The sequence below is a fragment of the Pseudophryne corroboree genome, chromosome 4 (assembly GCF_028390025.1).
Source record: "Pseudophryne corroboree isolate aPseCor3 chromosome 4, aPseCor3.hap2, whole genome shotgun sequence".
NCBI classification, from domain to species: Eukaryota; Metazoa; Chordata; class Amphibia; order Anura; family Myobatrachidae; genus Pseudophryne; species Pseudophryne corroboree.
Window position 1 is genome coordinate 366,997,657 of NC_086447.1, and position 15,164 is coordinate 367,012,820.

The following is a 15,164-nucleotide window of genomic DNA, read 5'->3' on the forward strand; positions in this document are numbered from 1 at the left end:
CTCCTAGAAAGACGTTTGGATATCTGTTGTCAAAGAGTAATGGCCCACTATGTGGCTCAGACCAGATCCCATCATGTCAACGGGATGTAGTTATGCGGCCGGCGCTACATAAAGCCCCCCTCCCATCCTTCCCCCCCAGTCAGCATTCTGTTGTCGGGGTCCCACGGTCGGTATGCCGATCGCCGGGATCCATAGCGTCGGTAAGGGATACCCAACACCATGTCAAAATCTGATTGACCCCATTTCCTATCTACCTGTACAAACGCTCTGGGCTGAAGGGACCATTCTCCCGGATGTAGGATTTGTTTGCTGAGAAAATCCGCTTTACAGCAGATTGATCCTTTGGGCAGAGGATTAAAAGCTTCAAAACTATTTAATGCCACAAAATGGAAACCGTTTATACGATGAATAAACATAGAACCTTAGGCAACAGTGGGAATACCCAGTGTCAAAGGGGAGATGCTGAGCAGTCCCGATCCCCAGGACCTACAGCAGTGATCAGAACAGCCTGTTACTCATTCCTTAATCATAATGCTGGCAGGTATTGCTTTTGGAAGAAACAGCTTGACTTTAAATAATCACTTAAATCATTTAAATTGTATCCTAATCTCTATGCAGAAAGCATGCATAGTCCAACTGAATCTGGATGCAGTGCTGTTAAAGAAGTCCTACTGACAAATTACCTTCATTATTCCCCACCTGTAATCACCAGACATGGAAAAATGTGTATAAGCAATAAGCATATATGGGGAAGTCACATTTGTGCCCTACCATCCTCATGCTGGTCTGGACATGTGGCACCTTTGTTTGAAAGAGGGAAGTTACCTCTTTTAAAATGATGTGCCACCTCAGTAGAACACAAAAATAAAAATTTCCACAGATAGGGGGGGATCTAAAGGTTAATACACATAGGGGGTAATTCCAAGTTGATCGCAGCAGGATATTTTTTTTAGCAGTTGGGCAAAACCATGTGCACTGCAGGGGAGGCAGATATAACATGTGCAGAGAGAGTTAAGGTGGGTACACACTAATAGATATATCTGCAGATCAATTGATCTGCAGATATATCTATGGACGGATCGAGCAGTGTGTTCAGCATACACACTGCCCGATCCGTCGGGGACTGACGTCATGAACTGGGCGGGCATGTACACAAACCCGCCCAGTTCAGCTGTCAATCACCGCCGGCCGCCGCAGCATGTGTACGGGCGGTCGGCCGACCGCCCCGTACACACACAGCGACGCGCCAATATATCGGTAGATATATTGGCCGTCGGCTGTGCTGCGGGACCGATGCGATACGTCTGTGAACGACGGAGTTCACAGACGTATCGGCCGTACACACTGGCCGACGGTCCCGCGATATATCGGCCGTTCAGGAGAACGGCCGATATATCGACCAGTGTGTACGGGCCTTTAGATTTGGGTGTGGTGTGTTCAATCTGCAATCTAATTTACAGTGTAAAAATAAAGCAGCCAGTATTTACCCTGCACAGAAATAAAATAACCCACCCAAATCTAACTCTCTCTGCACATGTTATATCTGCCTCCCCTGCAGTGCACATGGTTTTGCCCAACTGCTAAAAAAATTCCTGCTGCGATCAACTTGGAATTACCCCCACAGTGAGATATTGACTAAGTGCCGATTTTGACTATGCGACTTCCCATGAACTCCCGGAGCCCTGAACCACCGATACGGACTATCTTTACTTGCGATTTTGACTATGTGCCAATTTTGACTATACTATGTACTAGATTGTACACAATATAGTCAAGATTGCCTTTCTTGCACAGTCTATTTTTTCTTGCGACACCGACCCCGTGGGAGAGCACATCGTTATCGCAAGCTGTGTACACATGGTGTGGTATGAGCTAACTTTTCTTATAATTTTGACTATACAGTCAAAATTCTAAGAAAATATTGCACCGTGTGTACACACCTTAAAACCCAGCACTACTCCATAGTGTGTCAAATCTAAAAAGGGGTTACCTCATTTAATGTGGTAGAATATCAAGTTTCAAAGATGGTAGGCTTGTCAGGCTACTACAGTATGTAATTCCTAGACATGGTACATGTTTAAATACAGATGTGAATATATCTATAGATATCTATATACATATACGCACGTTATATATATATATATACACACATATATACACACACTGTATATATGTATGTGTGTAAATATATATATATATATATATATATATACATACATACACACACATGCATATATATGCACACATACACACCCTCCATGGGACCTGGTTTGGTCCACTATTTAAGAAAATGTAAATCGCACTCCACGGTCTTAGGTGTTATAGGTGTATTAGAAAATGACATGACAATATTCATTGCGCTGGTGACAACAGCAGCAGCATAAATGAAATAAACAAATTGCTAAACAAACATACACACATTATATATATATATATATATATATATATATATATATATTTATATACACACACACACATATACACACGTGTGTGTGGGTGTGGGTGTATGTATGTATGACCCTGATGACGGGGTATCGTTCCTGAAAAGTAGGAATAAGGGACTAAGCTTTTTTTATCTCATTAAGTCTGTGGAGTGCTGCCTATTTTCTACAAATATATATATATATATATATATATATATATATATATATATATATATCCTTAATCGATTTACGGAAAGGTGAATGTTTTTGCACATTTTGGCTAAATTTTAATCGGTAAGGTTACACTATAAGGGTATTTTGGGAACAAATCCAAAGTCTTCTAAAGAAAACCCCAAGATATCATTTGTGTGGGTACTGCATGAGAAAATAGGATTTTGATAACCTACCGGTAAATCCTTTTCTCCTAATCCGTAGAGGATGCTGGGGACGACATCAAGACCATGGGGTATAGACGGGATCCGCAGGAGACATGGGCACTCTAAAAACTTTTCATTGGGTGTGAACTGGCTCCTCCCTCTATGCCCCTCCTCCAGACCTCAGTTGTAGGAACTGTGCCCAGGGAGATTGACATTTCGAGGAAAGGAATTACTTAACTAGTGGTGAGATATCTACCAACTCACACCCTCAACAATGCCGCACACATGGCATTCAACATAACACACGCCAACAGGCATGAACCAATTGCAGCAACATGCTGAAACCAAGAAAACACAACTTGTGTAACTCTAATAACTAAACTGCAGGTAAAGTACGCACTGGGATGGGCGCCTAGCATCCTCTACGGACTAGGAGAAAAGGATTTACCAGTAGGTTATCAAAATCCTATTTTCTCATACGTCCTAGAGGATGCTGGGGACGACATCAAGACCATGGGGTCTATACCAAAGCTCCAGTACGGGCGGGAGAGTGCGGATGACCCTGCAGCACCGATTGACCAAACTTGAGGTCCTCATCGGCCAAGGTGTCAAACTTGTAGAGCTTGGCAAATGTGTTTGACCCTGACCAAGTAGCTGCTCGGCAAAGTTGTAATGCCGAGACACCCCGGGCAGCCGCCCAGGATGAGCCCACCTTCCTAGTGGAGTGGGCCTTTACCGACGTCGGCAACGGCAATCCAGCCGTAGTATGAGCTTGCTGAATGTATTTCTAATCCAACGTGCAATAGTCTGCTTGGAAGCAGGACAGCCAATCTTGTTGTGATCACACAGGACAAATAGAGTCTCTGTTTTCCGTATACGAGCCGTTCTAGCAACATAGATTTTCAAAGCTCCAACCACATCTAGAGATTTTGAATCAGTGAATGTGTCAGTAATTACTGGCACAACAATAGGTTGGTTTATGTGGAAAGATGAAACCACCTTCGGAAGAAAATGTTGACGAGTCCTCAACTCTGCCCTATCTTCATGGAAGATCAGGTAAGGGCTCTTGTGAGACAAGGACCCCAATTCAGACACCCGCCTTGCGGATGCCAAAGCCAAAAGCATCGCCACTTTCCAAGTGAGAAATTTCAACTCTATCTTTTGTAGAGGCTCAAACCAATCCGACTGAAGGAACTGAAATACCACGTTAAGGTCCCATGGTGCCACTGGAGGCACGAATGGAGGCTGGATGTTCAGAACCCCTTTCACAAAGGTCTGAACCTCTGGAACAGAGGCTAATTGTTTCTGGAAGAACACTGACAAGGCCGAAATCTGGACCTTGATTGATGCCAATCGGAGGCCCGCCTCCACACCATCCTGCAAAACATGGAGAAAACGTCCTAAATGAAACTCTTCCGTAGGAGCTTTCTTGGATTCACACCAAGATACATATTTTCTCCAAATACGGTGGTAATGTTTCGACGTTACTCCCTTTCTGGCCTGAATAAGGGTGGGGATGACTTCCTCGGGAATACCCTTCCTGGCTAGGATACGGCGCTCAACAGCCATGCCGTCAAACGTAGCCACGGTAAGTCTTGATACACACACGGCTCCTGCTGCAGCAGGTCCTCCCGAGGAGGAAGAGGCCGAGGATCTCCTATGAGTAACTGCTGAAGATCTGGGTACCAAGCCCTTCTTGGCCAGTCTGGGGCAATGAAGATTGCTCGAACCCTTGTTTTTCTTATGATCCTGAGTACTTTTGGGATCAGCGGAAGTGGAGGGAAAACATACACTGACGGAAACACCCACTGGGTCACCTAGAACAGTATCTCTGAAGCTTCTTGTTGAGACGAGACACCATCATGTCTATTTGAGGAACTCCCCAAAGACTTGTCACCTCTGCGAAGACTTCTTGGTGGAGGCCCCACTCTCCTGGATGGAGATCGTGTCTGCTGAGGAAGTCTGCTTCCCAGTTGTCTACTCCCGGAATGAATATTACCGACAGAGCTTGTAGATGTTTTTCTGCCCAGCGGAGGATTTTTGTCGCCACTGCCATTGCCGCTCTGCTTTTCGTTCCGCCCTGCCTGTTTATGTATGCGACTGCTGTTACATTGTCCGCCTGGATTTGCTCGGGACGGTCTTGAAGAAGATGTACCGCTTGTTGAAGGCCATTGTAAATGGCTCTTAGCTCCAGAACGTTTATGTGAAGGCAGGCTTCCTGTTGTGACCAACGTCCCTGGAAGTTTTCTCCCCGAGAGACTGCTCCCCAGCCTCGGAGACTTGCGTCCGTGGTTACCAGGACCCAGTCCTGAATCCCGAACGTGCGTCCCTTTAGTAGGTGAGAACTGTGTAACCACCACAGGAGCGAAATCCTGGTTTATGATGACAGGACTATCTTTCTGTGCATGTGTAGGTGTGACCCCGACCACTTGTCCAACAGGTCCCACTGGAATACTCTGGAATGGAACATGCCAAACTGTATGGCCTCGTAGGCCGCCACTATCTTCCCCAACAATCGAATGCACTGAAGGATTGACACACTTGATGGTTTCAATATCTGTTTTACCATTTTTGACTTTGGGTAATTTATGATCCACCCGTGTTGTTGGAGTATTGACAGAGAGAGTGATATGTTTCGTAACAACTGCTCCCTGGATCTCGCCTTTATCAGGAGGTCGTCCAGATAAGGAATTATATGGACTCCTTTCTGACGAAGGAAAACCATTATCTCCGCCATCACCTTGGTGAATACTCTCGGCGCCGTGGAGAGACCGAAAGGTAACGTCTGAAATTGGTAATGGCAATCCTGAACCGCGAATCTCAGATAAAACTGGTGAGGATAAATGGGAACATGCAGGTATGCATCCTTTATGTCCACCGACACCAAGTAGTCCCCCTCCTCCAGACTGGCAATCACTGCCCGAAAGTGATTTCATCTTGAACTTGAACCTTTTTAGGTAACAATTCAGATCCTTTAGATTTAGGATCGGTCTGACCGAGCCATCCGGCTTCGGAACCACAAAGAGTACCAGGACTATGACCTGGTCTTGACATCATTTTTGGATTGCCGCTGTTACTGCTTCTCTTTCTGACGGAGAAACTGGCAAGGTCGATTTGAAAAATCGGCATGGGGGAACGTCTTGAAACTCCAGCTTGTACCCCTGGGATACTATTTGCAACACCCAGGGATCCAGGCCAGACAGAATCCAATCCTGGCTGAAGAGTCTGAGACGTGCCCCCACCCGAGCGGCCTCCCGCAAGGGAGCTCCAGCGTCATGCTGGGGATTTGGCAGAAGTGGGGGAAGACTTCTTCTCTTGGGAACCTGGAACCGCTGTGGGCTTCTTTCCCCTTCCCCCACCTGCAAAGAAGGGGGAACCTCTCGTCTTTTTGTATTTATTGGGCCGAAAGGACTGCATTTGTGGGTGAAAGGTCTTTTTTTGCCGATGCAGACGCAGAGGGCAAAAATGTCGACTTAGCTGCGGTAGCCGCTGAGACTAACGCATCCAGGCCATCGCCAAATAAGGCCTAACCTTTATATGGGAGAGCCTCCATGCTTCTTTTGGAATCTGCATCCGCGTTACACTGGCGAATCCACAACGCCCGCCTAGCCGATACTGCCATGGTAGCGGCCTGTGAACTCAAGAGTCCAATATCCTTCCTTGCTTCCAGCATGTAGGCGGCAGCGTCCTTGATATTCCCTAACTTAAGGAGTATCTCATCTTTATCAATCGTGTCAATTTCTGATGACACGCTTTCTGACCATTTTTCAATAGCGCGATTCACCCAATAGTGGGCCTAATCAGTGTACCATTGGTAACATAAATGGATTTCAATGTCGTTTCCATTTTGCGGTCAGCCGGCTCTTTAAGAGAAGCCGTGCCAGGAGCAGGAAGAATTACCTTCTTTGTCAACCTGGAAAGTGCACTGTCTAACACAGGGGAGGACTCCCACTTTTTCCTGTCCTCAGCTGGGAAAGGGTAAGCTATGTGAATCCTTTTGGGAATACGAAATCTTTTATCAGGATTCACCCACATCCCTTCAAACAGAGCATTTAGTTTGTGTGAAGGGGGGAACGTGACTTTGGACTTCTTTTCCTTACATAAATACGTCTTCGCCTGAGGTACAGGAGTGGTTTCTGTAACCTCCAACACGTCCCTTATAGCCACAATCATATATTGTATATTTTTTGCCAATTTATGATCTATCTCTCTGGATTCACTATCGTCGACACAAGAGTCAGAATCCGTGTCGGTATCAGTGTTTACAACATTTGCAAATGGTCTCTTATGTGACCCAGAGGGGCCACCAGCATAAGGAATAACAGCATCCTGAAAAATCACATCTTCCACAGATTTTCTCCAGCATGCGGCCTTAGATTCAGACTTATCCAATCTACGGTTAATCAGATGCATACTGTCACGTAACTCTTTCACCCATGCAGGCTCTTGGTGTGCCGGTAGCGCCAACACATTACAACTCTGTGTCCCTAAAATGGCTTCCTCCGGGGAGGAACTCCCTGCCTCAGACATGCCTCACACGTGTACAGCACACCAACAGGCACACTGGGACTTATTTTGGGGACAGACCCACAGTAAAATCTGTCAGAGGGACACAGGATAGGAGCAGCCAGTTCACAATCCCAGCGCCAGTATTTCCTGTGAACACAGTATGTCCACAGCCTAACAGCGCTTTTTAAATAGTAATATACACTATCAAATGCACCACAATTGCTTTGTGCCCCCCCTTAATAGCACCCTGTACGTGTCAGAAGTGGCGGAGAGGACCAGCGTGTTCTCTGCAGCCTGAGGAGAGAGAGAAAATGGTGCTGAGTAGTGTGCTGGCTGCCTGAGGAAGAAGCTCCGCCCCCGCAATGGCGCGTCCTTACACTCATACAAACACTGTAATATTTATACTGGCGGGGGTAGGGCTGTGCCAGCGGCAACTTATGCCTCCTTTTAGCCAGTTTGAGGTATTTTTCTTGCTGCCCAGGCCCCCCCCCCCCCCCCCGCGCACTGCTCCCTGTAGTGCCTGTGTGTGTGGGCAGCAATGGCGCGCTGCGCTCCCGCCAGCCGCGCCGCACCTCAGCCATCACTTACTTGATAGAAGATCATTCTTCTTATACTCACCTGTCTTCTGACTTCTGGCTCTGTGAGAGGGGTGATGGTGTGCTGTGGGAGTGAGCATCTAGACACGGCTAGCGTTCAGTTCCCTTCAGGAGCTAATGGTGTCCTATCAGCCAGAAGCAGAGCCATGAAACTCTGAGGAAGTTGGTTCTGCTTCTGCCCCCTCAGTCCCACGAAGCAGGGAGTCTGATGCCAGCAGATCTCCCTGAAAATAAAAAACCTAACATAAGTCTTTTCAGAGAAACTCAGTAGAGCTCCTCAGAGTGCATCCAGTCGACCTGGGCACATTTCTAAAACTGAGGTCTGGAGGAGGGGCATAGAGGGAGGAGCCAGTTCACACCCAATGAAAAGTCTTTAGAGTGCCCATGTCTCCTGCGGATCCCGTCTATACCCCATGGTCTTGATGTTGTCCCCAGCATCCTCTAGGACGTATGAGAAAATCAATGATATTGATGCTGGAATGTGAAGATTGCAAATGCTGAAAAATGGGCTCAGCACAGGGGTGAGAAAACCATTAGTAATGAAGGTGTTAACGGGATCCTAAAGCTGGCTACACTCTGGAGCAATGTTAATGAAGGACATAATGGGGGTAATTCTGAGTTGATCGCAGCAGCAAGTTTGTTAGCAGTTGGGCAAAACCATGTGCACTGCAGGGGAGGCAGATATAACATGTGCAGAGAGAGTTAGATTTGGGTGTGGTGTGATCAATCTGCAATCTAAATTGCAGTGTAAAAATAAAGCAGCCAGTATTTACCCTGCAAGAAACAAAATAACCCACCCAAATCTAGCTCTCTCTGCAAATGTTATATCTCCCCCCCCCCCCTGCACTGCACATGGTTTTGCCCAACTGCTAAAAAATTTCCTGCTGTGATCAACTTGGAATTACCCCCAGTGATCACTGTTCTGTCCTTCATTAGCATACATGGAGCACATCAAACCTGACGTTGCTAGCAACCGTGGGCCCACGCATATCTGGCTTACACACTGCCCGATATGCGCCGAATTGAACGGTATGTTAGTCCGATCCGCCGGATCAGACGTCATATTGCTCAGCTTTAGAATCACAGATTTCTTACAGCTTGATGTGCCTTACAGAACAAGAGGCAGAGGCAGCTACATGTAAACAATAATCCGTTATGCAACACTGAGTTTCTGCACATAACTTTTTCAGAGAGAACATTATGACAAGTTTCAACTGAAAAGCGCTACAACGACATGGACGATGATAAAAGTGGAAATATTGAACCACCTTTACCCAACAGGTCAACATGGATGCCTAACGTTCCAAAACTGGCTGAAGGGAAACTGGATAAGGTCTATAGTGTTCTCCCACCTACCATTATATCTGCAATGAACAGATTAAGGGCCAAATTCAGGTTGGTTCACAATAAACGATACAACTACAAAAACTGCTAAGAGGATGCAGGCGCATGCACAGGGCCGTCCTGACCCAGAACCTGCATTTTCTGCGGGCGCCCTGAAGAAAATGCAATTGCCTCTGTTCGACAATCCGGGGGGGAGGGGTGGCATCAACGCTCCGTTTCCAACAATGGAGACGGAGCATTGCGGGGGTGGCAATGGAGAAACGGTGGGCGTGACGTCACATGCACCCGCTGCGATCAGAAAAATTGTGGCGGGCCTCCTTTGGACGCAGCCAGGCTGCGCCGGCAGGAGGCTGCCTCATTTTTTGCGATCTCACTGAAATTACGGTGCAATCGCAATTTCAGCATGGTCGGGGGGGGGGGGAGGGGGGGGGGGGGATCCAGAATTTAGCAGAATTTGTAATCCTTACTGAATCAGGCCCTATATCTGGATCCACATTTGTTGACCTCCAAGATAATGGTGTCGGTGGCATTTTTGCGGTTATTTCTGTAGGGCCATGCACAGATCTCCGGAGACACGGCATCTGTGTCATGTTTCTAGTTATATCCACAGTGCAGATCTCTGGAAGCTTGCCCTGTGTTCCGGGTGATACCTGCGGCGGGTAAGAGTTTTGAATGGGTGCAAAAGTATGTGGTGTGGGATACCCTGGACCAAGGACCCGTGTGCATTGCACAACCTGCAACCATCATAGATACACGCATACTTCCATTTATAATGGTAGCAGGCATTTGTAATAGAATTTACTTTAGGTTTGTCATCTGCTCCTATTCTACTCCATCCAGAAGTACAACTTTGGGATTTAGTAGAGGAATTATCTGCCACAATGCAGCCAGAAAACTAGCATCATTCCTATATGACAAGAGAAAATATAGTAAAGTAAGATTACCTGGACCCCCTTGAATTAACTTCTGGTAATGTGCCCCTCCATTGGAAGAGAACACATATATAAATTATGGCCATCTATACAAATTCCTCAAGATCTGATCTATTGGCTAAAACATTACCTCAATACTACCTCCATAGCAGTTTCCATAAGTCTATTAGGTTCTGTACTGCAACAGCACATCGCATGGCTCACAGCTAATTTAATCAACCGCCAAGACTTATTTAAAAAACACTAAACTGCAAAAACAAAAGCATTGATTCTTTGCACATAAATGTGCCTAGTTATCCACCAAATGCAATTCAAAGTGCACACTCTTATAGTCAGTCAGAGACAAGATTTGATGGTGGTAGCTGCTGCAGAAAATGGGTAGAGTGGAGACCATTAATAAAAAGACACGTAAAAGTCAAACCCACTTTATCCACTTAAACGTATACACTTTGCTAGAAGGTCTATTATACACTGTCTGAAGTGCGAAAAAACAAAGTCAAAAGTTCCCAGACAAGTACAAGTGAAAGGTGCAAGATGCATCCCTGTTTAAGTATTGGAACAAACCCTGATCTCCGAGACCTCGTGTTGAAGTGACCTCAGGATGATTCAAACAGAAGCTGTGCTCTCGTCTACAAAGCAGGCAGCACATCCGCAAATGTGTCCTTCTTCACCCCATTATACACTAAAACATTCCCATCCTATAAAAATGAAATCTTGACCTTGCAAAGCTAGATGTGCTGATGATGTAGCTAAGCCACGCTTATCAAGGAATTCCTGAGATCAGCACACATCCCTCCACTTACATGTGCATTTGTAGCCACATGGTGACGTCTAACTACGAAGGCACCCAAATAAAACTTAATGCAAGTGCGCAAACAGGTGACATTACAAAAGAGCATTTGTGTTGTGGTTTAATACTTCCTCGAATTCACAGATTAATGTTTACTTTTCGCCCATAAATGCAGGACGCACACAGTGTTCAGTATCAAATGTAAATATTAACAGAAATACTAATGTCTGTACAAAGTAACCTATGCAAATGACTTTTATCTTAAAACAAGGAAGCAGAGTAGGTTCAAAGGGTTGAAAGCCACTGCATGTTTACTTATGACACTACAACGTTATCCTTTTATGGGTATTAATGCCCAGTAAAGCACACACCTCATCATCTTCCACTTCTTCCTCATCCTCAGATTCCGCAGCTTCATCAAATTTTTCCTCTGGTAGCAAAAACAGAAGCAGAAATTTTGTTAATTGTCTTCTTTTCGATCTAGAACCTGGTTATCTTAGCTACTGGATATGTATATTAATGGGAAAAGAACATTTATTATAGAACTTGTGTTGCAAAATTGCGTTCTACAAATGATGATTTTAAGGTCTAGGCACTAGGAAAGTGTCTGTCAAGAGCCAAACATTGTTAAAAAGAAAGAGGTTTAAAAAAACTGTATCAGAACGGTGGGAAGCAGCAATCCTTTAATCCCATAACATGTCCCACCCAGCCATGACTGAACTATTCAGTGTACACAAAAGTTGACTGGTGCATAAAGAGCTCACTGTGGGTGTTGACTTTTATAGTCACATATACCATAGAAATAGCCAGTCAAATATGATGACAGTGTGTCCACCTATGTGCAAGGACTTCTTGACACACATACACATAGGCGTGGCTGGAAGGTATGTGCATTTTTAAACAAAGACTCTGTCCTCTATGGGTCTCTTCTGCGCTGACCTGTGACCTCGCCAAGACTTAAATACTGTAGCTCTCCCCACTTTCCCCATCTATGGAGAAAGATACATAAAGTTATATAGAGCCCATAACTATGTACTGTATACAGGGGCGGATTGGGAACAAAAAGCGGCCCTGGAAAAATTTGTTCTAGTGGCCCCACATGGGCAGCACCAGAGGTGTAAGGTCTAGCCATGGGCCATGGCAGCAGCACCCTCCCCCAAGACTTTCCAGATAGTGGGCATGTCCAGCATCAAGGGGGAAGTTAAAAAGAAATAAAATTAAATATTATGAGCACATTATATGATACACCTTCAGAATTTAGGAAACTATATCATTCTTTAGAAAGATATTTTTTCTTGCTTATTATACCAACCGTATCTCAATCACTATTCACTCAATCTTGTATGTCAGCCAAGCAGGCAGACAGAGCATACACTAGATCATCTGCAATCACAGGCTAAGTGGCAAAGTAATTTTCATATATGCAAATTATTTTGCATCTTATTCATTATGTCTATAAAAAGGACCACATGTCCTCAAACAAAACAGGCCCCACGGGTGCGTCGGCCCACCGGGAATCTTCCCTGTGAACCCTATGCCCAATTCGCCTCTGTATGTATATCTCTGCCATAACTATTGTATGGAGTGGAGAAATCGGTCGGTATGTGGTGAGAAGGACTGAAAGACCAGGGCTTGTAAGTAAAAGTGTGAAAAGTGCATGAATAAATGTGAACTGTAGCACCTCTATAAATGGATGACCACATGTGAGGTTCTTGAACTAGTACATGCTACCCACTGCTGGACCACACCGTTATGTGTTTGTACTCACCTGAGTTGAGCTGCCTTATGATGAATTCAATCTGCCGATTCATGTCTGTGTTGCCTTCATTAATAAAACATCTCAGAATCTCCTGCATCCCCTAGAAATAAAACAAAGTTGTAAGACAAAATGAAAGGCTAGAGAACGCATACCGTAAAACCAGCTAATGACATGCATGCGGATAGAAAGGACCAAACAATGGTTAGGGCAGCGGCACAGGCAATGATTCTATCTAACGTTAGCAAAATACCTTTACACAAATGCTGCTGACAATTAACTATTTGTAGAAACAAAGAACAATCTCTCTATTTCTGTAGCATTCAGAAAAAATAATGACTTCCTTATGACTGTTCAGTCAGACTACATACATGACAATACAGTTATCTTTACATTTCAGGGATCATATTTGTAAATGGTTTTGATTACATTACTTTGTGTGCCACATATGCATCAGTGCACCCTTATGAAGTTCCGTAGGTCCTGCTAAAAGTAGATCAATGTGAAAATAAATTGCAGCCCTTCTAGCTGTCAATAGTGCAGTGCACTGATTTTTTAACAAATGAATGACAAGTGGATTCAAGTTTAAGTGATATCTTGAAGTTGTATAATGACTTCAGTTTTGTTTTGCCAGGCTGTGAGCTGTAATAATAGCAAGTGGGTTTTTCTTTACATACTGTGACCAACAATTGTATAATAATCAAAAGACTTCTCTAATTGTTAATAATATGGTCAGACAGAGACGGCACTGACCAAAGTAGTGAATGATCTAGTTACTGCTAGCTCGAAAGGCCATTACACACTAATTATTCTTCTAGATCTCTCTGCTGCTTTTGACACTGTTGACCACTCTCTTCTCATACAAACACTACAATCCCTAGGTCTTCAGGACACAGCCCTTACTTGGTTCTCATCCTAACTATCTAATCGCTCTTTCAGTGTTCACTTCTCTGATTCTACCTCCTCTTCTCTACCTCTATCAGTTGGAGTACCGCAAGGCTCAGTCTTAGGTCCTCTGCTTTTCTCAATCTATACCGCCTCTCTTGGTAAACTAATCAGCTCCTTCGTATTTCAGTATCATTTGTACGCTGATGATACTCAAATTTGCCTATCCTCCCCAGATTTATCACCATCTGTATTGGCTCGTGTCACTTAATGCCTGTCTGCCATTTCATCTTGGATGTCATCTCGCCACCTTAAACTCAACATTTCCAAAACAGAATTAATTATATTCCCACCAGCCAAGAGTAGTTACCAACCTGAGATCTCCATAACTGTTGACAATGCGACTATCCATCCTACTCCACAAGCTCGCTGCCTAGGTAATTAAACGTTCCTTGGAACTTTTGAGAAACATGAATGTGTTGTGAGTACTACAGTGGAATACCACTTGAACTCTATTCTGTTTGCGGATTGATCGATCTATGGTACATTAGTTGGCTAAAAAACGTGCTACATTGTGCTCTAGTATCAGCAGTGGTACATATTGTTTTTACATTTATATATATGCATTTTATTCATTATTAAAACTTATATTATTAAGAAATTGTCTGAGACAAAGTTGTACTTAAGCGCTCTCTTGTGATATTTTTATTTCTCATTTTCTAGTTTGAACACAAGTATCACAGAATGCTCATATGGGAGCCGCTATAATTTAAAGGAGACCAATAAGAATTGTATTAATTTGTTTTATAATCAGAGCGTCTGATTTTACAATTATATAATTGTGTAATTGTTCGCTGCCTAGGTGTCACCCTTGACTCCAAACTGTCCTTTGTTCCAAACATTCAATCTGTCTCTAAATCCTGTTAAATGCACCTAAAAAACTTGTCCAAAATACGCCCTTATCTTACACAAGACACTGCAAAAACTGTAATCCATGCACTCATCATCTCCTGCATTGATTATTGTAATAGTCTCCTTACTGGTCTTCCCAAACATAGGCTCTCCCACTACAATCCATTTTAAATGCAGCTGCGAGACTAATCTTCCTCGCTAGACGTTCTTCGTCTGCTGATCCGCTCTGTCAGTCCCTCCATTGGTTACCGGTATTCTACCGTTTTAAATATAAAATACTTTTACTTACATACAAGGCTAGTAACCAAACTGCATAATCATATATCTCCTTACTTATCTCAAAATATCTCCCTACCAGACCTCTCCGCTCTGCACAAGATCTGTGTCTCTCATCCACATGTATTACTTGTTCCCACTCAAAATTACAGGACTTTATCCAGGCTTCACCCACTCTGTGGAATGCCCTCCCACGCACAATAAGACTCTCCTCTAGTCTCCAAACCTTTAAGCATTCCCTGAAAACTCATCTCTTCAGGCAAGCCTACCAAATTCCAGACCCACCCACATAACCTTCAATGCTTCCCTATCCAATTACATCCTCTCTGTACAGTCCACACCTCACATATTTTGTCTTCCAACA

At 44.3% G+C, this 15,164-nt stretch overlaps 1 protein-coding gene across 5 annotated transcripts in view; it reads right to left on the reverse strand.

Moving 5' to 3' along the window:
• The window catches only part of ARMC9 (armadillo repeat containing 9), a 433,139-nt gene that overhangs the window by 28,165 nt on the left and 389,810 nt on the right, over positions 1–15,164 (reverse strand). For all 5 annotated transcript variants that reach the window (XM_063916557.1, XM_063916560.1, XM_063916558.1 and 2 more), the window contains 2 exons: positions 12,740–12,830; positions 11,343–11,401 (listed from right to left, as the gene is read on the reverse strand). In XM_063916557.1, the coding sequence (XP_063772627.1) occupies positions 11,343–11,401; positions 12,740–12,830 (150 nt within the window). The remainder of the gene's footprint in view (positions 1–11,342; positions 11,402–12,739; positions 12,831–15,164) is intronic.